The sequence below is a fragment of the Dipteris shenzhenensis genome, chromosome 4 (assembly GCF_047967505.1).
Source record: "Dipteris shenzhenensis isolate YYH24624 ecotype China chromosome 4, Dip_SZ_1.0, whole genome shotgun sequence".
Taxonomy (NCBI): Eukaryota; Viridiplantae; Streptophyta; class Polypodiopsida; order Gleicheniales; family Dipteridaceae; genus Dipteris; species Dipteris shenzhenensis.
The window spans coordinates 6,865,937-6,891,469 of record NC_141599.1 but is presented as its reverse complement, the minus strand read 5'-3'; the positions used below and the strand labels follow the sequence as shown (position 1 = coordinate 6,891,469).

At 40.6% G+C, this 25,533-nt stretch overlaps 1 protein-coding gene across 1 annotated transcript; it reads left to right on the top strand.

The window, feature by feature from the left end:
- Positions 1-5,780: 5,780 nt before the first annotated feature.
- On the top strand, positions 5,781-8,915 carry LOC147902397 (alcohol dehydrogenase 1-like). Its single transcript, XM_087373139.1, has 10 exons — positions 5,781-6,121; positions 6,406-6,542; positions 6,785-6,831; positions 7,082-7,404; positions 7,607-7,689; positions 7,802-7,877; positions 7,982-8,043; positions 8,125-8,220; positions 8,375-8,536; positions 8,731-8,915. The coding sequence occupies exons 1-10, from the start codon at positions 5,854-5,856 to the stop codon at positions 8,839-8,841; spliced, it is 1,365 nt and encodes a 454-aa protein (XP_087229265.1). The 5' UTR covers positions 5,781-5,853; the 3' UTR covers positions 8,842-8,915.
- Positions 8,916-25,533: the final 16,618 nt, after the last annotated feature.

The following is a 25,533-nucleotide window of genomic DNA, read 5'->3' as shown; positions in this document are numbered from 1 at the left end:
CTAGTAAGGAGGTGCATGAGGATCCTGATAAGGAAGAGACGGCAACTCCGACGGATCTTAGGAAGGAGGTGGAAGAGCCTGCAGCCCCATCGGATAATAGTAAGGAGGTGGAAGAGGATCCTAGTAAGGAGGTGCATGAGGATCATAATAAGGAAGAGCTGCAAGCTCCAGCAGATCCTAGGAAGGAGGTGGAAGAGCCTGCAGCCCCAACATATATTATTAAGGAGGTGGAAGATCCTACATCTCCAGCAAATACTTGTAAGGAGATACATGAGGATCCTGATAAGGAAGAGCAGACTTCAGAGCATCCTATTGATCACGACCCTAGTAGTCAAGGTCCTCACATTGAAGAGCTTGGTACTTAAGAACATGCTAGCCAAGAGACCACTCCATTTTGATAGTCTTATGATGCAGTTATATGTTAAATGCCAGAGGAAGTATCATAAGAGACCACTCCATTGTACATAGCCTTGTTAATTATGATGGTCATTTTTGTTTCTACAATTATCTATTGAATGATGATGTTGTTTTTGTTAATTATGCAAAATTTTACTTATTACATGAGTATCATTTACTCATGATGTTTATTTAATTATTTCACATTGTGCATTATTTGATGATATGAATGGGTGATGATGCGATTATTAGCAAATATTAAATGTGTGATGAAAAAAATATTTTTGTAATCTTTCACTTCCAAGAATTGTTTCCCAATGCTCAAGTCACTAAAAGTAGAGCCTAGGGTGCCAACTCCATTTAGTAAGAAAACCTATCAAAATCTTGAGTATGAGATGAAATTAACAATATGCCATGAGTACGAATTATTCAAATTAACATGTTTGTTTTCAATACTAAAAGAGCTTCAAATACGTATTTACACCTTGAAATTTGGGCAACACATGAAAAATTAACATTAATTTGAAAGAAGATGGGTTTTCATATTTTAGTGTATTTTTTGTTTTACCCCCACCATCCAAAAGAACCCCCCCCTTGGGCCTCATATATTATGAAAAATATGTTCGAATCTTAAAATCTTGCATATTTTTTGAGGTATATACCAAGTTATATTTTGTGGGAGGGGGGGATGAACTTTTCATATTTTTCCCTTGCATATTTGAAAATTTTAAGGAAATTTATGCATATTATATATGGACCTTGTCCCCCAATACCATGGATTTTGGATGAGGGTAGTAACATATTACATATTGATTTGACGTCCAAGGAAGTAGAGTATTCACTTCCAAGTATCGATTCCCAATGCTTCACTGACTTTATTCTAAACCTTTCACTTCACACTCACCCATCTTCATCTCCTCTGTGCGAATAAGGCTTGAGCGTTCACCTATTCTCTCATTCTCGCTCTATTTATTTTCTCCACTCCTCACCCTTCACACTGAGGAGAGAGACGAATTGAATTTGCAAAGGCAAGCAAAGAGGGAGGAAACTCTAAAGATAGGAGAGAGCGAAACACGTTTACGGAATATGACAAAAGCATGACAATATATGGTAGACTTCTTAAGTAACCTTCATTATCGTAACACTCAGTATGGGCGATTTGATGCGGATGCTGAAGAAACAATAAGGACCTCACAAAAAAATTATCAACAAACAATCTCTGAGTGCTTAAATTTATTCCTTCTTTATAATTATATTGAGGACACATACGTGGTCTCGGCTTGTGTGGCATATCACATAAGGTAGGTTGCAAATTCTCATCAAGTGTGGCTCTAATGGCTCTATAAAGTTAAATCCATTGTTTATTAATTTGACTTTATACTTAAGGGTGTATTTCTACACCAAGATGGTGTATATGTATACAACCTTTCCAACATAATTGGTCAATCTATTAAGGTTCTTAAGGAATGATAGAAAGTAAAATGTTCATGGAAAGTTTTTGACCCTGTATCATAATTTGAGTAATCTTAAGAAATGATAGAAATACATAGTTAATCAAGCTTACAATTAGCATTACCAAACTATCCATCACTAGCACAATATTCATAATAGTAAGTATTTTGATAATCTCATCAAGTAGTTGGCATTTTCACTAAACTTTGGTTTGTAAAGTTATCTTTAAAAACTGCATTAGGAGTGTATTCCAGATTGTTGGACTTTTCTTTATTCCAATTTTGAAATTGGACTTTACACAAGTCCAAAATTTTTGAATAGTGAGTTATCCTTTGATCATGGCTTCAATGACTCTTTAATAATGACTTTATATAGTTGTAAGTCCTCATTGTCTATGGAAGGCTTTCTCAAAATCTTCACCATGTCAACCAAATCTTTCCACACACGTACTCGAAGGGTTCGCACAAGAGGATCAGCTTCTAGATTGGTAGTGCAATCACATAACTCTTTCCAATAAGTCCAATGCATATTTCATCCAGTTTTTCCATGCTTTGACAAAAATCGGTGTGTCTTTGAGCCTCCCATGGACACTTTGTTTGGAAGATTTCCTAAGATAGTTGTGCTTCTTTGGATAGCTTTACATTCCCTTCATGTATACCCATACGCGAGAGAAGAGCTTTGACCCTTACTACATATGATGTTGCCCTCTCGTGCAGTTTCATGTTCCACACATACACAATGTGCAAGCATGGAAACTTATCAAATGCGCGGCATCTCGGCATGCAATACACAAAAATGCACTCTTTGTCATGGGATATTTAAAATTGGATCCCAATTTGTATCAATTTCGTGTCTATTGGGTGCAGCATGTTGATCGCAGCTCATTACTCCATTGCTCCAACATGTCCATTTGTTTGCATCATCATTTATGATATCATTCACCACATCTTTTTTTACTCTTTTTATTTGCCCTTTTCCTCAATGTTGTCCTGTGCTTCTGTTGTTACTCGCTCAAAGTTGTTGTACGTGCATACAAAAAAGGCACGGATATGTCACAATTGCACTCCATTCCATTCCAAACATACTTTTTAATGTTTTACGGTCTCCTTCCATGTGCCATTCAACTTTGAAGGATCCAAACCCTTCAACTTGAAGCAACTCCCCTTTTGTCTGGGCATCAATGACACTTGGAATTAGAGATCTATCAAAAACCCATTTCAAGAAGGAGTGTGTCTCTTTAGGAAGTTCAAATGCAGCAAGCTTCCAAATGTGCCTTTCCGATTGCACACTAAAATCTTCTGCAACTTCCTTATCTTTGGCATGTCTAAGGGCTTGAAAGTTGGGGGAAAAGCTGCTGTTGTCAAATTTGATTCATTTTTTGCTAGAGTAGAGGTAGAAAGAAGAACTCCTTTGAGAGAGCAGTTCTCACGTGATACTCTCATTAGTGTTCTTCTCTTGTGTAGTCGTGATAAGCGTAATTAGTGCACAATAAGGCTATGGAATATAAATAAATGTCAAGATGATATTATTGTTGTGCATCGGTAAAAGCCTTTTGGCCATTCTTTATTGATTGCAAAGTTGTTGAAGGCTGGCTTCCAAGTTTTTCATAGACATCATAGACTAGCATGCTTTCTTCTAGAGAAGCGCTTCTTTATGAGGAAGTTTAAAGCCCTGTCATCATCTATGCCGAGAGTACTTGTGGAATCTACACTCTCTTAGGGTGTCCTACACTAAAGAGATGTGGGTACTTAGGAATGTAAGGGAGTGCATTATGAAGAAAAAGCTAGGGGAGAAAAATCAAAGGAAAGCGAAAGGCTTGTCATACGGGAATTGTGAAGAACTTGTGTGAAAAGAAGGCAATATTGGAAAGTGGTCATTGAGATGGGGTTAAAATGAAACTATGATAGAGGAGGGGCTAGGGTGAGATGTATGGGAGAGTTAGAATTTGAAATGCATACATAAATAGATTAGATTGGAAGTGATGTCCAAGTGGGGCACACAAGGGAAAATTAATGAATGGATTGAATAGAACGGAAGAAAAAAGTGGCCTACTTGAGTTCGAGTCTAGTGGGGAAGCTTTAGTGTAAGACCTGAATTAGCTTGGAAAGTGTTTCTAGAGCGATGCGGAAACCTTTGTTCTCTCAACATTTCTTTATCTTTTGAGAGAAAAACAAGGGAGCACATGATGTGGTTGACAACACTTCCTTTTTCAACTTTTACGTAGTGGATCTATTCTTGATGTGTGTGTGGGGGGGGGGGGTCGTTGGAGAGAGAGAAGAGAGAGAGAGCACGTGCTAAGAATAGAAAGTCCAAAATTGATTGGGAGAACACTTTTTACAACAAGGTGAATGATCAAAATCATTCATGAGGCCTGCCCTGGAAGCTGAGAGAGAAGAAGAAGAAGAAGAAGAAGAAGAAGAAGAAAGGGGGAGAAAAAAATGGGGACACAAATAGCAAGCAAGGAAAGAAGAAGAGAGAGATAGAAAGGGGGACAAAAATAGCAAGAACAAAGGACAAAAATGGCAGCGGTGGACAGCCAATCACTTGTTTGCACGCGTCCAAAAATTCACGAAACTACCACTCCAACGCGGCCACCCGGCAAGCCACAATTAGAAGCTTTATCATCTCAAAACAAAGAAAACGATTACTATAGCCATTTCCCTTGGGCAGGCCAATAAGTTGAGAGAGAGAACGAGAGGATACGTGGAAATTCAAAAATAAAAGAGGCCTTGCCCAGGCAAATTGAAAGGTGAGAAGAAGCAGAAGTAGAAGAAGACTTCTGAACAAGCTGAATGACATTCAAATGGCCTGCCCTATGGCCCTAGAAGCAACAGCAAATGAGGAGGAGCAATTGGCTGCATCAGGCAGGTGTGGAGGTTGGGAGTGGGGGGAAACGATAGAGAGAGAGAGAGAGAGAGAGAGAGAGAGAGAGAGAGAGAGAGGAGGGAGTGGACCAATAGAAAGTAGGGAGTGAAATAGTAAGGAGAGAAAAAGAGGGAGGAAAAGGTGGAGATGGCACGTCCCAACCAATAGGAATTAAGAGAAATCACTGGAAGAAGATGAAGAAGAAGAAGAGAGAGCAAAAGGGGGAGGAAAAAATGGAGACAAAAATAGCAAGCACCAATTGGGTGAGGACAAAAATAGTTGCCCTAGAAGAAGAAGAAGAAGAAGAGAGAGAGAAAGGGGGAGAAAAACATGGGGACAAAAATAGCAAGCACCAATTAAATGAGGACAAAAACTAGCATGCCAAAAATAGCATTTTATCATCTCCACCAAAACCAACTGATTACTATAGCCTTTCCTACGGCCAGGCCAAGAAGGGGAGAGAGAGAGAGAAAGAGGGAGAAAAGAATGGGGACAAAAATAGCAAGGGGAGAGAGAGAAAGGGGGAGAAAAAAATGGGGACAAAAATAGCAAGCAAGAAGAAGAAGAAGAGAGAGAGAGAGAAAGGGGGACAAAAATAGCAAACACATAGGACAAAAATAGCAACGGTGGATAGCCAATCACCCGTTTGCACGAGTCAACAAAGAAAATCCACCACCAGTCAAATTCTGCCACCCAGCCAAGCCCCAGATAGGAAATTTATCATCTTTGAGAGTGCAAAACGATTACTATAGCCTCTCCCTCCGGGCAGGCCAAAAATGTTAGTAGAGCGGATGCCTGGAAGGAGTGCTAACAGAGAGGTTGATGAGAGAGAGAATGAAAGAGAGAGAGAGAGAGAGAGAGAGAGAGAGAGAGATGTGTACAAAGAAAGAGGATGGTGGGCCTTGGGCTCCATAGCCCATTGTTCATACCAAAAACCTAGAGTCAAGAGGTGGTTTGATGGGCGGCGGGTAGCAGTTTTGCAAAACACACAACTGTGGGTTTCCTCTTCCTCTACTACTAGTATATAAGCCATTACCACTTCAACTCTGCTCGGCTCACGTACAAGCCTTGCACCTTCGCACTCACTACTCTGCTCTCACCTCTCTTGAGCTCCCTCATCCACGTCCCCCCTTTGATCCCATGGCTTTCGCTCCCTCTTCCCACCTGCTCTCGTCCTCCAACCCCCTCCTGCAATCCCATTCCCAGGCTCCTTGCTCCGTCGCCAATTCTCCTCGCTCCCTCTTCTTTTCCAAGCCCATCATCCCACGCATCGCCTGCTCGCCCGTTTCTTATGCCACCCGCAGATCCACCTATCCACGCCCTCTCACGACCGCACTCTCTGCCGCTCAGCCGGCCGAAGTACACATGGCAGCCGCGTCCACAGCCGGACAAGTCATCACTTGCAAAGGTCTCACTTCTTTTGGGTTGTTCGACTTTCCTTCTGCGCATCTACAAAGCAAACTCCATTTACTCTCTAAGATCACGCACCCGCCCTCTCTCGCATGATGATCACAAATATATTGCACTGTCATGTGCGCGCGCGTGTGTATGTGTGTGAGTGAGAGAGAGAGAAAGAGAGAAAGGGAGAGAGGGAGAGAACCGCATGAATTGCAAAGAATGGATATTTGGTTTGCATCGGTTCAAATGACATGGACGCAGCTGACTCCATTCTCACTGAAATGATGATGCTAGCTGCTGTTTGCTGGGCGCCAAATGAGCCTCTTGTCCTCGAAGATATACAAGTCGATCCACCCCAGGCTGGTGAAGTCCGCATCAAAATTCTCTACACCTCACTTTGCCTCACCGATGTGACCTTTTGGAAGGACAAGGTCAGTAACATTATTACAAACACCACAGCTCATTGCAAACAATGCTTAGGCCTGCTTCCGACTTATCTTCGCAAATAAATCGTCTCCTCTGTCTTCCATCCTTCTTTGTACCATTTTCTCTAGAATTCGACATATGTTCAATGTCTTTAAGGTTGAAGAGAGCGGAGGAGAGAAATCTACCTTAATCTCTCATAGTTTCATATGTTAGGCGACGTTTGACCATCTGAATTTGTGCGCTGCAGCCGAAGCTAGGCATTTTCCCACGTATTTTTGGGCATGAAGCTGCTGGGTACATCTCTCTCTCTCTCTCTCTCTCTCTCTCGCGCGCGCGCGCGCGCACACACACACACACACACTTTCCCCCTCCCTCTCCCCCCATTTAATAAGAGTAGACGCCCTCATTTGCATCCATGGGAAAGCATGATTGACAAACATCGGGATAAATGAATGCGTCAAATTGTGCATGCCATTTACTAGTTGATGATCAGTCCCACTACAGCCCATATGACATACTCACCCGCCTAGTTTGAATATTGCAGTATCGTTGAGAGCGTTGGCGAAGGTGTGACCGACGTGAAAGCAGGGGATCATGTTCTCCCCATATTTACTGGGGAATGTCAGCAATGCGTTCATTGCAAATCTGTCAAAAGCAACCTCTGTACAAAATGTAGGATCGACACAGGAAGAGGCGTCATGCTCGTCGACAACAAGACCCGATTTTCTTGCAGAGGGAAGCCGGTCTATTTCTTTATGGGCTCGACTTTCAGTGAGTATACAGTGGTGGATCAGGGAAATGTCGTCAAGGTTAATCCAGCTGCTCCACTTGACAAGATCTGTGTTCTCAGTTGCGGTGTTACTACAGGTACTTGCCCTGTGCTCAATGTAGAAATTTACGCTCTCCTGACGCGTCTCGCTAGCTACAGCCACTTACTACTGTAGTGCTCCTTTCATTTCCGTGCCTCCTAATTGCAGACGTTGCAAATGGAATTTTGTGACAAACCAAATGACAGCAAGAGCATAATTGAGATTTCACTATATGCTCTTTATGTTCTGTGTGAGTACAGGATTGGGGTCTGTTTGGAAGGCTGCCAAAGTTGAAAAGGGATCGACTGTAGCTATCTTTGGATTGGGCACGATAGGGCTGGGAGTAAGTGCATAAATGTTCCCTTTACAAAAGCATAAGTTGTAGTTTGAGCACAATGTAGAGTGGCAAAATGAGTACATTGGGAGAGCAAGATAAATGTTTTGCTCTACTGCAGGTGGCTGAGGGAGCAAGAGTAGCTGGTGCTTCCCGCATTATAGGGGTGGATCTCAATCCAGCAAAATTCGAAAAAGGTCCGAGAATAGAATGATTTGAATACTATGCTTTAAAGAAAGTAACATCATGCAATGAAAGGCTTACTACTTTGCTAAGACCCATGATTTTTTCCTTATTTCAGCACGGATTTTCGGTGTGACGGACTTTGTGAACCCACGGGATCATGCAAAACCAGTGGAAGAGGTAAAGACTCGTGCAACTTCTCGTTTCCCTTGTTCCTTGGTATTCGGAAGCTCAAAGTAATTGTTGTCTTGAATGTGGCAGGTTATTCGGGACATGACAGATGGTGGAGTTGATTATAGCTTTGAGTGTGTTGGAAGTGCCAAGTTAGCGGAGACAGCGCTTCTCAGCATCCACGACGTAAGCAATCGTCCTGCCCTAACCTATCGACATCGACGCATCGGTTGTTCAGTGATCTCAACATTGTCCTAGAAAGTTAGGATTTGCGAAGTAGTAAATTTGTGTATCAGCTACCAAACACTGATGGCAATGGTATATTGATGTGTGCCCCTAGGGATGGGGAGTATCCGTCATATGCGGCGTGGAGGGCGAGAGCAGTAACATGGTTGTACATCCGAACCTTTTCCTGTTTAGTAGAACTCTGACCGGAGCGTTCTTTGGTGGGATAAAACCAAAATCAGAACTTCCAAACATTGTGGAGATGTACATGAAGAAGGTCTCTCTCTCTCTCTCTCTCTCTCTCTCTCTCAACTTCGAATAGTAATCTACAAGCCTCGATCAAGACTTGTCTCTTATCTCCCCCACCACTTAGCTTTGTGGCCATGGGCTATTCAATCAATAGAGTAGCACAAATGTGGAGAGAGACTCAAAAGTTCTCAATCTCTAAGCTTCTGGTTGCTTGGTTTTCAGGAGTTGCAACTAGACGAGTTCATCACGCAGGAGCTTCCCTTTTCTCAAATCAATGAGGCTTTCGGACTCATGATTGAAGGAAAGAGTTTAAGGTGTATGATGCATATGTAACCTATGTGCTACGAGTTCCATGTCCATTATCCTTGAGATGTTACACCGATGACATTGAAAGGATCTGTAATATACACTAGCATCCTTCAAATCTCGAAGTAAATTTTTATTTTTCTCAAATCTTCTAATAGATGATTCTAGTTTTGGAAAATAAATAATAATAGTAACTCTAATATTGGCAATTATTCTGACAGATATACCGATTGAATCTCTGCTATGCAACCAGTTCTGACACTTCTTCATTCACAACCAATGTCGAGAAAATATGGTTTGACAATGATGAAAACGGACCCACCTAATACTAACACCATTTGGGTAATATTACCTACTTAGGGAAAACGTTTGGAATCTTTGAAAGATTACACTCAAAGAGGGTCACTTCTTAAAGAATTAATGAGCCAAAAAAGCTATACTTCTCCAAACACGTATGACATAGAAATCCAAGAAATGACATGATTTTTAGAAGAAACAAAATTCTAAGTCTTCATCTTTCTCAAATGGAAAGTAAATTGTGCTATCATTGGAGCTAAAGAGATCATAAACTATATTTTAAAAATCAAACAAACAATTGAAAAGTCATCACTAGTAAGTAGCAACAAAAAGTCATCATAAACTTATTTAAAAATCAAACAAACAATTGAAAAGTCATCACTAGTAAGTAACAATAAAAAGTCTTCTAGTACATTTTCAATTTGACTTACCTTCACAAGTTTCTAGTGCATCGCTATCATTGGTTACATTTTGTTTCATTTCTAGATGAAGTGGAAGAAGCATCTCCCTTTGCACTATCCGAAATAACATTGCCTTCTTCAAGATGAGGACCATGACTCTCCAAAATTTGTGTTTGACTCCTGGGGCATACTTCTTTTACTCCTTCACAATCTTCTCTCTCTTGCAAGCATGGAATTTTGTCCTTGAGAATATTTATTGTTAAATTTGTGTCTTTTGTAAGAGTGATTTCCAATACAAGCATGTTCACTTCATCAAGACCAAGTGTACTAGTACTATTTCCTTTTCCTTTATCTTTCTTATACCTCACTTATAACTTCCAAGCTATATTTTCCTTTGAAGCTAGCATCTTTATGATTGTTTTATATCAATGTACTGTGATAGACAATATATTGTCTCAATTTTCTTCCTTTTGCAATAATCCAATGACTTTATCAATCCAAAATGATTGCTTGCAATGATCATCCTATGCCAATGTTGCTACAAGAGTACCCCTTCTTAATGTGCTGGGGATCTCCACTCCATATCTCTTTAAGCTGTTCTTGTCTTTGACCTTCTAGCTCCAAGGTACATTCCCCTTGCTTGGGCATAAAAGAGCCTATCAATATCTATTAGAATAAGATCACTATTTTAGATGGACAAGGCCATATGTTGTAAGAGATAATGCATTTAAAGCTTTACTTAATCATTTGTCCAAGAAGAAAGTTCCAGGACTTGATTTAGCGATTGCTCACACAAGGCTACCATATAATATTCAAACATGGCGAGGTACTTATTCTTTCATTACTAAAAAAGATTACAAAAAGAGTTCAAAATTCAAAAGTTTACTCTTTATTAATCATTGTGTTACTATGTATACATTTCAATAATTTTATAGTCATAATGTGATTTGTGTTGCTTTATAGATGTCATATAGATGCATGGATATAGAGTATAGAGAGTTCATGACATTGTGTCTTTAAGGCATGGGTGTGAAGGCCTTGTACAACTTGCCATTTCCAAAGAGGGGGTGAATGAAAAAGTACCCTTTGGAAATAGTTCACTCAGATATTTGGGGACCAACTGATCATACAACACCCGAGGGAGCAAGATATTACTTCACTGTTATACATTATTATAGCCAGATGCCATGGTCTATTTTTTGAAAGCCAAAAGTGATGCCTTTCAAGTGTTTTGACAATTCAAAAGAATGATAAAGAAGGAGCTTGGGTGTTATATCAAGTATATCAAGTGCTTTCATATGGACAATGGTGGAGAATATACATCCTATGAATTTGAAGAGTTTCTATATGCTCAAGGCATTGAGACATGGGTCACTTGTAGATACACTCCTCAACAAAACCCCATTGTCAAAAAGGAATAGAGTAATTGGTGACATAGCTAGAGCTATGATGGATGAGATGAATATGCCATTGAATTTTTGGGTCGAAGCAGTACATAAAACCGTGTATATCATGAATATAACACCCACAGATGCCATACATGGGTTGACACCTTTTAAAAATCTTTATGGGTACAAGCCAACCTTGGCTTATTTGAAAGTGTTTGGCTATGTTTGTTAGGTGCATGTGCCAAGTGAGTTAAGGAAGAAATTGGAGCCAAGGGCTATCCAATGTGTATATTTGGGATACCCGGTTGAGAGAAAGGGATATAAATGCTATGATCCCGTCACTAGACAAGTATATGAAAGCTGGGATACTTTAGTGAGCTTGAAGCATGGTATCAGCCCAAACCAATTGTTGTAGAGGATGAGCACATGGCAAAGGTTGAAAACATGAAATTACAGCAATCTAGACCCTCAAGTAAAGTGATGTCAGGGCCATCACAACATGAGGAGAGTGTTGATAGTGTGAGCCCATGGAGTGATATATTGAGGGGGAGCAAGCATGTGGACAAAGGCAAGCAACAAATTGAAGTGGAGAGAGTGTTGAGGATGCAAATAGTGATGAAGAGAGTGCTTAACAACTTGTGAAGGCTCAAGAGACCAAGCATCCTTCAAAGTATGTTCTTCCACATGCTAGAAAGTCAATGGCAAATACACAGCCCTTAGGAAATCGGAAAGGGTGAGACACCCTGTTGATAGATTGACTTACAATGGTTTTATAAGGATGCATTATGCATACATGGTTAGCAAATTGCAACATGTTGAGCCCTCAAGTTTTGACGAGGCTATAAAACGTTCAAATAAGAGGGATGCCATGGATCAAGAAATGGATGTCTTGGATAAGAACAACACTTGGACATTGTCAAACTCCCAAAAGGAAAGAAAGCAAAACAAAAAACAAAAAAAGAAGAAGGAAAGAAAGCTATTGGATGCAAATGGGTCTGTAAAGTGAAATACAAATTGGATGAAAGTGTGGAGAGATACAAGGCAAGGTTAGTTGCAAAAGGGCATGCCCAAACATATGGGTTGAACTATGATGAAACATTCAGCCCAGTGGTAAACATGACCACCATACGAACCGTGATTGCTTTGGCAAGCATGCTTTTGTGTTCCAAGCTATATCAAATGGATGTCAAAAATTCTTTCTTGAATGGTACACTTAATGAGGATGTTTATACACACCAGCCCGAAGGGTATATATATCCCAAATATCCTATGCATGTCTGCAAGTTAAGGAAATCCTTGTATGGGCTGAAGCAATCTCTAAGAGCTTGGTACAAAAGAATGAGTAAAACCTTGCTGAATATGCACTTCAAACAATCAGGCTGATAGCTCACTATATGTGAAGCAAGAGGGAGCAAAAATAGTGCTTGTGATCACTTATGCGGATGATTTAATCATCATGGGGAGCCTTGATGCATAAATTACAGCAACTAAGGATAGATTTTCATGTGAATTTGTATATACAAGATCTACATAAGCCCATATGTGCTTAGGGGATTAAATCCCAAATGACACATGTTGACTACTCACACTTTGCCAATTAATCAAGCTCCACTTTAGCCAAGGTCGAAAGGCCATGACATCCAACACCCCCCTGTGGACAAACCCCTGAGGTAGAACTGATCAAACATAAGGTGACTCCAAACCAAATTAAGGTGGGGTTGACCAACAAGGCCATGAGAGACAAACTAAAGTCCGCATGAGCTGATCAAAGGCCAGCCTGACCATGGAATGCTGCCTGCCAAAGATCATAGGAAGCCATAGTCACATCCCTCTTCACGAGCCGTCACTATTGCCACACTCAAATCATGCCACAAGTCACTGCAGGGTCATGAAAATTCACCACCAACCAGTCCTCTGACTGCCATGTGTTTTTCACATGGAGGCCATGCCAAAATCAACCGCAGTCCTACAGGGAACACCTACTCTAATACCATGTTGGCATCTTGCATGGCTACCACATGGACCTCAAGGATCACCGACTGTGGGGGGTCCCAATTCCCGGCCTCCTCACCATACATGCCTCTCTCTCCTCCAAAAAACTCCATGGATGGATATGAGAGAGAGTTTCAAGTGACATTATATACAAGGGCTACACAAGCCCATGTGTGCTTATGGGATTAAATCCCAAATGACATGTGTTGACTGTGCACAACTCTCCCAATTAATCAAGCTCCAATTTAGCCAAATGACCACCACCACCAACAACTGTTGAAATTATCTTATACATTACACACACACACACATACCATGCACTTAAAAATATACCTGAGAGCAATAGAAATATGAAATAAGCTAGAATCTATTACTGCATGTTGTCAAGAAAGGATATCAAGCATCAAGGATCCTCGTCGTCCCTACAAATCTTGTTGGAGGGTCTTACAACTAAGGCATGATTCACAAAAGAACTAGAGGCTAGGGCAAAAACAGTTTGCTACACTTTGACAATGATCCATGAGTATAGCATGAAGATGGAGAGGTAGCTGAGCTACAATCGGGTCAATGTTTGCTTGGGTGTAGCCAATCACAGAACTATTTTTGGGGCCATTTTGGGGTCATGACACGATGAGCTCCTGGGTGAATATTTGAATTTTGTGCGGACCCATGCTCTCGCCAAAAATTTTCCCGACGTCATGATGGCGCACTGGCATAATAATGAGATGCAATCTATTTATTTTGAACACCGCATAGCCTAACACACAATAGCTCTACACTACATCGTGCATCTCTACATTGCTTCACGCAGCCCAATCTCTCGCCTAAGCTGCCTGACCACTTATCATCATGTAGTCTTTTGCCGTAGCTTTGCCACCTATCACTGGGCACCGCACCCATACAGATCATTAAAAGCAACCACCATCGAGCAGTAATTCCCACAAAAGTAAATCATGAAGTGTAATCACCTCTAATCACTCATTACCATGCATTCTATTACTCTCCTGAGCATGCAAGCCCAATGACTGGTCATTTACTGCACTTGTAGTAATCATGCATGCAAGCCCGATGGTGGTAACTGAAAGGTGAGTAATTGCGGGCCACTGCAGTGGTTGGTAATCAACTACTAGCCCGGGGGTCTTAGCCGCCACCACAGGCATGGTTGGGAATCCTAGATGCCACCACCTCTAATCACTCATTACCATGAAAGCTAGTACTGCCTTCTCAAATTAAACGAAATTCAGGCCAACCACTATGGTGGCTCTCACCTTGACAGTGTAGTCGACTACAAACTTAAGCCTCCGCTATTCCATTCCCTTAACTAATTTGTCTTCTATCCCTTTTGACCGTTTCTTTCTCCCTTTTACTTAGATTACAAACTCAAGCCTCCATTATTCAATTTCCTTCACTGTTTCATCTTCTATCCTTCTCGACCATTTCTATCTCTTTTCCCCTTTCCTTGCAACTTCTATCTTCTCTCGTAATGCACCCTACACAGTCCAAAAGCTCCTCACACAATCTTTCCTCCCCCTCTGCAGCAGAGTGCCAGAGCCTCTCCTCCCCAGATCTTGAAATTGTGACATATGGGACTCCTCTCTCGCTCTTCAAAAGCCCAATTTGGATGCTCTCAAAAACTTCACCAAGTTGCTATAGGAGGTGAACGTGAAGGAGGGGCAACTAGTCTATCAAGGTCAGAAGATTACCACCATCACTAAAAGCGTGATTGAAAATGCTCTAGGAATTTCTGGAGGCAGTTTGCAAGCACACTTCTTTGAGAAGCAGTGGAAGAGACAGGATATTCTAGATGTATATCCCAACGCTCAGATTAGTAGAGATGGTGGAGTCAAGCTTTCTAGCTCGCCAATAGACCTCCAAGATGTGCTGAAGAAGACCATTCACTTCTTTCTTGATACGAGAGGAACCGTGAAGTTCTAGTAGGTTCAAGCAATAGTAGAGCAACTAAAAGGACGTGATGTATCTTTCTCAAGGGAGATCTCCAAGAGCGTGTTAACCAACCTAAAGAATTGCATGGATGGCACATCCTAATTTTCATTTCAGTCCACTGGAGTTGCAATGCACCTGATGGCATCTACCCTCAAAGGGATTTTTTAGCAATACGATAAGTAGATGTCTGAGAACGTGACTTTCCTACAAGAGAAAGCCACCGATGCAGCAAAGGCAGTGTATCAAGTATGTTGACAATCTCCTGAAGAAGTTTCATATGGCAGATTGCAAGATTGCAGCCACTCCCATGGAACAGAGTTTAAAACTTACTAAAGATTCAAAAAAGCCTACAGTCAATGACAGATACTATAGGCAGCTCATCGGATCTCTTATATATCTGACAATCACATGGCCAGATATTTGTTATGCAGTAAGCCACTAGCACAATTTATGGAAAATCCAAAATAGTCTCACCGGAATGCAGCCAAAAGAGTCTTGAGATACATCAGAGGTAGAAGATAGTTTGGGATAGAATAAAGAGGAAGTCATCCACGGTTGCATGGATACTGTGACAGTGACTATGGCGGAGATCATGAGACCAGGAGATCGACACAAGGATATGCATTTTTCCTTGGTCAAGGTGCTATATCATGGTTGTCAACTGTTTCTTTGTCTTCGACTAAAGCAGAATATAGAGCACTCACTATAGGTGCATGTGAGGCTATATGGCTCAGAAGACTATTGTCAGAAACAAATTACTTTGATGAGTCTAAGCCAACAACAATATACTGTGATAACCAATCGGCTCAAGCATTGGCCAAAAATCCAGTATATCACTCCAGGACAAAGCACATTGATGTCAGAGAGCACTTCATCAAAGAAAGAGTGTTACTTGGTGACATCACACTCGAGCATTGTGATAGCAAAGAAAATGTTGCAGACATCTTTACCAAACCACTCGGTAAAGAGCTATTCGAGAAACACCAACTGACATAGAGGAAGGACATTCCCATTAAAGGGGTATGATGGAATGTAATGCTCAGTCTGTTGAGAGTTGTGGTGCCATGAGCACATGTAGAGCAAAGGTATGAGTAAAGGGCAAGCTGCCACATGGCATGGAGGAGATATCCCACATGTGAGCAAGCAAATGGATGTAAGTACTCTCACCTATAAAAGGGAGGTTCATTTGAAGTAATATCAATCAAGCACTTTGCACCATCTCAAGATTCTCTTTATGAGTCCAAGCTAATCTATCTTGGAACCTAATTGACTTGAGGTACATGTCATGAGCACTCTCTTCATCACATCTCCACATAGGTTCCATCCACCTTAGAGTGCTCCATAGATCCTGAGGCACGCATGTTTTGTCATGGTATCAGAGCTTAGGTCTAGTCTCCTAGATTAGTTGTAGGCATGTCTTAGGAGCTCATGTTTTTCTCCTAGGTTAGTTTTTAGTTTTTAGATGGAGAGTTCCTTCTTGGTTTCTTGATGTTTTTGTAAAGGAGAGCTCTTATGAAATTTCCATCTCCCCATTCTGAAAGAGAGCGATTCCTTCATAATCTTCTTGAGAGATTGAAAGATCTATGGTGAGAGAGAGTGTTCTTCTATACTTCGAGTAAGAAAGGAAAGATAGGGAGCGTTTTGTCAAATTTCTGAGAGGAAATCTTTTCTTGAGAGATTCCTAAGAGATAGAGCAAGGTGCACCTATCTACAAGAAAGCAAGCAAAGCAAGCGCCAAGCATACAAGAGGCATCGCCATAGCTATAGCTTCAACAATGCCTGCAAAAGCAGCCGGCCAACGAACTCTATAACTGCAATTGCAGCTCTAACGACTAAAGCAACTCCAGTGCAATAGCCATCTCTTGCAACAAGCAAGCAAACCAGCCAACCGATGGCTCTTCAACAACTAGCCAACCGACAGAAACAACCTCCTCTACTCCCAAGTCTCCAAATGATGAGCGGACAGCTAGCAAATGCCTTCGACACTCCAAACAAGCCTCTCTAGCCTCAACTTTATGCTGCCTTTAACAACGAACTGCAGCCATTGCCAACAACCAGCCGTCTGAGTTGCGAGCTTCTCTCGGCTGAGTCGAGCTCCAAAGCCATCATCGACAAAGGCTCTTCCATAGCTTCAGCACCATCCAGATGAGCAAAATGACCTATAAGGGACCTTGAGCTCCTCTCCAATGAGCATGCGCTACAGCCCAAGATCTCCATCGCCATGCCCACGCCTCCGACGTCGTAGCAGAAAAGCTTCAAAGCTTTTTTTTAATCCTCTCTTTCTTCTCTAAGGTTCAACCTTAGGACACGTGGCAGCTCCATGGAAGAGCCACGTGGTAGGACCAAACCGTGGTTAGTTATAGGTTTAGTTTAATGATGTTTGGTCAAAGTTTTGCCACATGGTAGATAAAACTTAATCATGGTCTGGTTAACTTAACCCACCTTGGTTAGAGTTAGGATCTGTTATGCCACATGAGCATGCACAGTCAATAGTGCCACCTAAGCACATAGCTCCTTGCTAAGCACAATATGGAATTCAACATGTGAATCCCTGTGCCACATCATCAAAGGCCTTCTTCTTCACAGAAACTTTGACAATCCGTAACTTGCAATCCAAGAAGAATTTGCACGCACTCCAAAAAGGAAAACTGATCGTCTTTTTGAGCTCTATGCACTGCCAACTTAGATTTTCTGTATGCAATTAGACACTACCAGATTTGAAACTATCTTCAATTGGTAAGACCTTTGCAATGGCAATACGCACTCCAACTGTTGAGAAGTTCATCGGGGAAGGATTTCACACATGGTCTACACAAATGAGGTATCTCCTGATGCACCAAAAGCTTTTGAAGCCTGTAAAAGAAGACATACCCACTGCACAAAATGATGCTTGGAAGGAAAAAGATGAAGGAGCACTATCACTCATTGGTTTTTGCACTTGGGTCCAAACATAATTCATTATATAGACTCCAAGGATCATGCCAAGAATGCATGGGATGAGTTGAACACAGTGTTTGGTGCAAAAGCCAAAAACCAAGAAATCCATCTTAAGATTGAATTCTATGGTATGCACATGGGCTTCAATGAATCCATGGCACAATTTGTCAGCAAAATCAAAAGCATTATGACCCAACTAGAGGGCATAAATGCAAAAGTAGGAGAGAAAGATGCACTTGCAATTCTCCTTAAAAGCATGCCTAGAGAGTATAGTGCATTGACAACCACTTTGAAGAATTTTCCAGATCCAAAGTTTGAAGAATGTGTATCCTCTCTCCTCGGAAAAGAAAGAGAATTGAAGGCATCGAATCGACATCAACATCAACACGCAACATCTTTAATGAAGAACAAGCACTATTCAGTAAAACATCAACGAAGTGCTACCATTGTGGAAGGATGGGTCACTATCGAAGTGACTGCAGATTAAAGAACAAACCAAAGTGTCACCATTGCAAGAAGTGGGGACACAAGGAAGAAGATTGCAGATTGAAGAACCAGCAAGTCAACTACACAGCATCATCATCAAGCCATGAGCCAAAAGGTGACATTAATGGAATGTATTGAGAAACAAAAAAAAACCTTGCCAACCTTGCCTATATTTTGTAAATCAAACTTGACCACCTGAGAGTAGCTATGTAAGCACCCAGGGGAGGATTTGATCTTGTAATTCACATCTGACCACCTTGCAGTAGCCAAAGAATCATGGCACCAAGGGGAGGTGTTGAGAGTTGTGGTGCCATGAGCACATGTAGAGCAAAGGTATGAGTAAAGGGCAAGTTGCCACATGGCATGGAGGAGATATCCCACATGTGAGCAAGCAAATGGATGTAAGTACCCTCACCTATAAAAGGGAGGTACATTTGAAGTAATATCAATCAAGCACTTTGCACTATCTCAAGATTCTCTTTATGAGTCCAAGCTAATCTATCTTGGAACCTAATTGGCTTGAGGTACATGTCATGAGCACTCTCTTCATCACATGTCCACATAGGTTCCATCCACCTTAGAGTGCTCCATAGATCCTGAGGCATGCATGTTTTGTCACAGTCCTTATTCGACATGCGGCCAAGTCATCGGTCCAGCATACCTCGATCGAGGTATGTCAGCTACCCTGTCGGATGGCGCGTGCTCTCTAGCTGTACCCTCTCTCCTCATCTCCACTCTTCTCCTCTCCCCTCTTCATATTTTGTCAGAATGCCACAAAATAACCATAAGCTAGAATAAATCAGGGATTTCACTACAAAATATGGCTCAAAAGAATACTTGCTTTGAGCAGAAAGGACACTCCCAGAAGCAATGATGATGACACAATGAATAGCAGCTAAGAGTAATTGGAAATGATGGAATCACTAGAGGAGAAACCCATCACATAATAATAGAGGAATTACATTATAGACCGCCCGAGATGCTCAACTATAAGAAATCCTACTATGAATAAGTAGTAGCTCCAAAAACCACAAAGTCATCTGAGATAGGTAACACTTTAATGTGCTCTGGCAATAGAACCATTAAAGGAAAGAATACACAGAGAAGCAACAATACAAGGGCAAGAGCAATACAATCAAACATATCAGAATTAGAAAGGAACACCATGACCACAACCTTGATAGGCATAGCAAGGTATAACACTCATGGCACCCCGTAGAAGTAGCTTTCCAAAAAACCATATTGGCACAACATAGCAACATGGATAATTGCAAAACAAGTCAACAAATAATGTTTCCTAGCTCTTGAGCATTGAAGATATGCTAATGAAAACTATCATCGCTAAAGATTATGTAAGCTCCGAGGGAAACCCTAGCTTCATTAGCTCAAGTGACATAGTAGCACAATAAGCTTAGAGAAAAAGGGCTCCTCGGATGCTATAAGAGAAGAAACAATAATTGCATAATGTATTGAATAGTGAGCAATCCAAACCTTCACAAGGAATGCCTATATGAAAAGAGATGCCACAAATCCAAATTAAGGGTCGAGAAATGAAGAGCCTCTAGTGTGGAATCAAAAATTTAGCTGCCTCCAAATGTCGATTATTGCGAGAAAACCAACCGCGTTGAAGTAAAGCTTTAGAGAACCCAAAAACAGGATGAAGGAGAAGGGGGAGAAGAGCAACGAGGATCTGATACCATGTTACAAAGTTCAGTGCACAAAGAGAACATGATGCTCAGGAGGGAGGAGATGGAGAGAAGAGATGGTGAGACCAACACACAATAGGAGTCAATCAATATGGATTAGCTATCACCTCCACAAATGGAAGGCTAAGATGATCCACACATACAATGGAGTGAACATCCACTAAATAAAACTAGGTCCCCATCATCCACATCCAATCTATTGAGATATCGAGCTCCAATCATGATATGCTAGGGTGACCGTTGTGCATTTATGTCACCGACTTGTTAGCTGTAGATGCAGTTGGTACACCGCCCATGAATAATAGCTGGATGACAATTATCTTTATGTACTCTAGTTAGTGTCTCAGTTAGTATGCCACTTAGGTTAGCTGAGTTTGGTTTGAGACCCACATATAGGGTTCACCTATTCCTTTTGTACTTAGAGAGAGTTCTTTTGGCTTACACAACTAAGAAGAGGAAAACTGTTTTCAGTCTCCACCTTTGTGTGTATTCCCCCATTGTGTATGTGAGAAAGCTGCAAGTGAGACTCCTCACTTCTCTCCCACTCTCTTCACATGGTATTAGAGCTTGGTTTGTAGTAAGGAGCTCAAGAAAGCAAACCAAGTTTGCGGTGTCTTGGTAAGAGGATTAGTGTTGCTGTTCTTTTTCGAGTTTGGGAGCAAATCTCTGCAGGTAGCACAGCTGGAAAGTGCAAGAGTACATTGTCTCAAATTGGGACGCCCTTTGCGGTGCAACAAGAGGGCAGTATATGTTGTGGGGAAGGACAAAGCCCTAGGTGACATTATTTTTTTGATTCGAGGCCATTTTGGGGCCCATTTTGGTGGCAAAAGTTTTCCGCAGGCACTCAAGAAAGTGCCCTGTTTTTGTTGTGTGACCATTGTTCCGCAAGTCGGTGAAACGTTACCGCAGAAATTCCATCGTTTGCCTATGCGTAGAGATATTGGGAGTGATAACATCATTCTTATTGCCTATTGATGCATAATCATCACTAGGAAGTGACTGTGTGGTCAAATACCACTTTCGTCAGTTTTGTAGATTTGCCCTTGTGAGACAGAACTTGTGTTTTTTGCAGTGACAGAATATTTTTGCAGTTTTCTATAAAGGCATCTGATGCTCTTTCACAGATTGTCACTGAAAAGCTTGACAAGAACAACTTCCAAGCATGGAAGTTTAGAATGATAAATTTCCTTAAGGGAAAAGGCTATTGGGAGTTCATTACTGGAGCTGAACAAGAACTAGTTATTCCTAATGTTCCCAATCAACAGGAGTTGTAGGCATTTAAAGGCTAGCATGAGAGAGCCAGAAAAGTTATGTACTGGCTGTCTATCAGTATTTCATATTCTATGATTGTGCATATTCAGGATGCAAGCACGCCGAAGGAGGCGTGGGATACTTTGACAAAAATGTATAGCACAAATACGCAAGCCAAGAAAATGTAGCTCAAGCATGAGTTGCATAATGTGTAGAGAGAAAATATGAGCATCAATGACTACCACATGAAGGTGAAGAAGATTGTAGATGCACTTCCTTCCATTGGGTCACCAGTGGAAGATGATGATTTAGTTTCTGTGACCTTGAATGGTCTAGGAAAGGATTATGGACAATTTCGGACATCCATTGCCGTCCGTGAAAAATTTCCTGATTTTGAGGAGTTGATTGCTCTTCTAATTTCTAAAGAGCAGAGAAATGGTGGTGCATCTTCTTCAGGAGGAACTTCAAAATAAGCTGTCTTCTACTCAAATGCTGGAAGAGGTAGAGGCAGAGGTACAGCAGGCCAATCTTGAGGCCATGGCAGAAATCAAAATATGCAACAAATTCAAGAAAACCAATCCAATGGAGGAGCACATGGTAACTTTAGAGGCAGGGGGAGCCAAAGAGGTCGTGGTGGATGGCAGAGAGGCCAAAATGCAAATAGCAATGTTGAATGCTACTACTGTGGTAAAATGGGTCATATGGTTAAAGACTGCTATAAAAAGCATGACTGGAAAATTGCAGCAAGGCAATTATGCATCCTCTAGTAGACAAGATGATGACATAAATGAGCATTTGTTTATGGTTTAGCACACGACCAATTCTGTGACAAGTGCAAAAGAAAGCAATGATGTGTGGTATGCTGACTCAGGTGTGTCAAACCACATGAGGTCATGCAAAATGGATGCAGGATGCAAGGAAAATGGAAAGACCAGAATTTGTGGAGACTGGTGATGATACTGCACATCCTATTGTGCAGATTGGTAAAATTCCTTTGTCTATGCAGGATGGGAAAAAGAAATAACTGTCTGATGTATTTCATGTCTCGAATATCACCAAGAACCTGGTTTTTGTTGGTCAATTGGTTGAGTAGGGCTTGCAGGTCAGATTTAATCCTCATGGATGCTTTGTTGAGGATATGAAAAATAAAGGTTGCTTTATAGCAAAAGGGAAGAAGAAGGGCAGGATGTTTACATTTGATGTAGACATGCGTGAATTGATTGTAGCAATGTTTGCACATGGGACCAGTGTAGTTGCAGATATTGATATGTGGCATAAATGCATTGTTCATATTAAAGTACAGCGACTTAAATTAATGCAGGCCCAAAATATTGTTGCAGGATTGCCTAAGTTCAAGGTTGCAGAAATGCATAAGGTATGTGAATCCTGTCAATTTGGAATAGGCAAGGAAACCATTTCCTAGACATGTTTAAGAGAGTAAGAGGCCATTGGAATTAATCCACTCTGATGTGTGGACTACTAAAGCTGCATCTATTGGAGGCTGTCATTATTTTGTCACTTTTATTGATGACTATAGTAGAAAAGTTTGGGTGTATTTTATGAAAAAGAAAAGTGAAGTGTTTGGGCATTTCAAAGCTTTTAAAGCTAGCAAATAAAATGCCTAAGGTCAGATGGAGGGGGAGAGTACCTCTCAAATAAGTTTGCAAGGTTCCTTCAGGAGCATGGCATAAAGCAGGGGGACGAGCATTTTCCGAGCAAAATCTTGTGAGCATCCGAGCGAAGGAGAAAAAAAGCTTCCAACTATGCAAAAATATGACAAAAATGGATCATAAGAAAACATAGTTTCACTTAGAAATATGAAAAGTATTATAGGAATGCCTATTTTATACACGAATATTTATGTGAATCTTTTGGAATGGTGAGAACATAATGGGATGGCTTTTGAAGAAACCCACATGTAGAGTAGACTTCTCTATGAAAATTCCCTTATGATCCTTCTTACAACTTTTTACTTAATAAGGGGTGACATTGAAAAACCTCTCTCAACCTATCTTCATGAAAGGGATTCTCCAAATAAAACTCATTGAAGCAAGCCATCAAGGTCGTTTCGCCAGCGAAACCCCTTTGAACAAGGTCTTTCAAGGTAGTTTCGCTGGCGAAACTACCTTGGACAGCACTTTTAAAAGTGACATAACTTTCACATCCAATGTCCAAATATAGTCATTCAGCCACTCAAATTAATCGGAAAACCCCATTTGAGCACATCTATGGGGTTATATTTTGGAAAACCTTGTATATATAGTATTAAATATTGCATGTATTTTATGAGAGTGATATATAAGCCCAAGTTAATATTTATTTATAGTAATTTAAACTTCGGTAGAAACATGTCCATAAATATCTTTTTATTAATACTATAAAAACACTTGAAAGATATTGACATATGATATAAATGTGTTTAATAAGTAATTATTTATGTATAATATTATTATATTGAGAGTGATTATGAGGGACGCTTCTTAAATGAATTATTTTTCAATACTTTTTTAAGGTAATAACAAGGGTACAAAGGGATGTCTATGAATAAGAAGATTTATGTTATGTAAAAATGAATGAGTGACTAGTCTGTATAATTTTATGATAAAGGGATCTAGTTCTAATGAAAATAAAAGTGTAAAAACCATGTTTCCTAAAGAAATACTATTTTTAAAATCTCTTGAAAAACATGCTCGTATAAACCTGCTCATAGGTTTTTGCTCATAAAATTGACGCATCCCATAAAGCAGCAATATTCATGTAGTCATACCCCATAGCAAAATGGACTTGGAGAAAGGAAAAACAGGCATATTGGAGAGGTATCTCGTGCCATGCTCAACGAAAAAGACCTATCAGATTATTATTGGGCTGAAGCAGTTGCTACAGTAGTCTACATAATGAACGGGACTCCCACTGCAGCAATAGCCATGCATAATAGACGGATGTATTGGAGACTTGAATAGGCAGCGACTTAATAACAGGCCATTCAAGTCTAATATGATTGTTAATCGTGGCATATCCAAAGAAATTGTATGTGGATATAGATCCAAATTCTCCTTGAAGTTGCTGGCTTCTGACTCATCCAAATTGTCAGGTGCTATGATTTCATACATGTTTGCAACAACAATAAGATTATCTAGTTTTGTCCCCAATGTTGAGACAGTACGTTCATCCATGTTCTCTTCTAAAAGTATAGGATTCATGATATTCCTTGCAATTTTCTCCATTTTTGGGGTTATGTTTTCTTCTATACCTCCTGTATCCATCGCGTAATTGATAGTCCCCATTTTGGGTGGTATGTTGTCCTCTACATTTGATGTCTCCACATCCTTCCATGCATCATTGGTCCCTGTGGAAGTTGAGGAATATAGAAATATTTTAATTCTTTAGAGTGTATTCAACAATGTCGAAGCACAAAAGCATATGAAACTAATAAATAACAATAAAGTATGAACATTATCCATCGTCGTTCACTGATTCCATTGTATTTTTGGGGAATGGCAAAAGTGCCAATCTCTCTAAAGGTCAATTGAGAATGCAAATAGTGCAACCTTTCTCTCTGAACTCATAGAGAGAATGGCAATAGTGCCATTCTTCTCTTGGGGTGGTGCTAGTGCCATTTTACATATAAGGTTATGGAGAATGCCACTAGTGCCTTTCTCTATACCCTCATTGGGAGGAGAGAATACTACTAGTGCCTCCCCCCATGTCCCAAAAGAAATGTACAATGCATGATCTGAAAGCATAGATACTGTATTACTTTGGTCCAATAGATTTGTAGAAAGCACCCAGATCAAAACTTTGGTAGCATAGTTAATACTATACAATTTTTAATCTCTGTAATGCTTTCAACTAACATAGATTCAAGAAAGGAACATAACAGTATTACCATTTCTACATAACCACAAAGAGAGAATGGCACTAGTGCCATTCTCCATATGAGGTCGCATAAAATGTTAATAGTACCTCTTACATATAACCCGACATAGGGAGAATGACACTAGTACCATTCCCCATGTCATTATGTCACACAATTTTATCATACCTAATGTTTAATATCTTTAATATAATGAGAGTATGTGCAATCGAGAAAATCCATAAAAGTCATATTATTTTGAAACTGAATACACAAGGCATAAATGAGTAGCTAAAGACCTTGCTCCAAATCTTCCAATGTAATCTTTGGGATAGCTTCAAGATCTGCTTCAGTTAAAGGTCGCAAGTCTTCAATGTGATGCTCACCCTCTTTAATTCCTTCATCGATAAGTGAATCAGCTCTATGTGTCTCAAGAGGCCTCTCAATGCTAGACCAAATCTTAA

Coding starts and splice junctions, on each gene's coding strand:
- LOC147902397 (XM_087373139.1), top strand. CDS start 5,854: ATGGCTTTCGCTCCCTCTTCCCACCTGCTCTCGTCCTCCAACCCCCTC. Junction 6,122..6,405: donor ACAAGTCATCACTTGCAAAG/GTCTCACTTCTT, acceptor TGATGATGCTAG/CTGCTGTTTGCTGGGCGCCA. Junction 6,543..6,784: donor TGACCTTTTGGAAGGACAAG/GTCAGTAACATT, acceptor TGTGCGCTGCAG/CCGAAGCTAGGCATTTTCCC.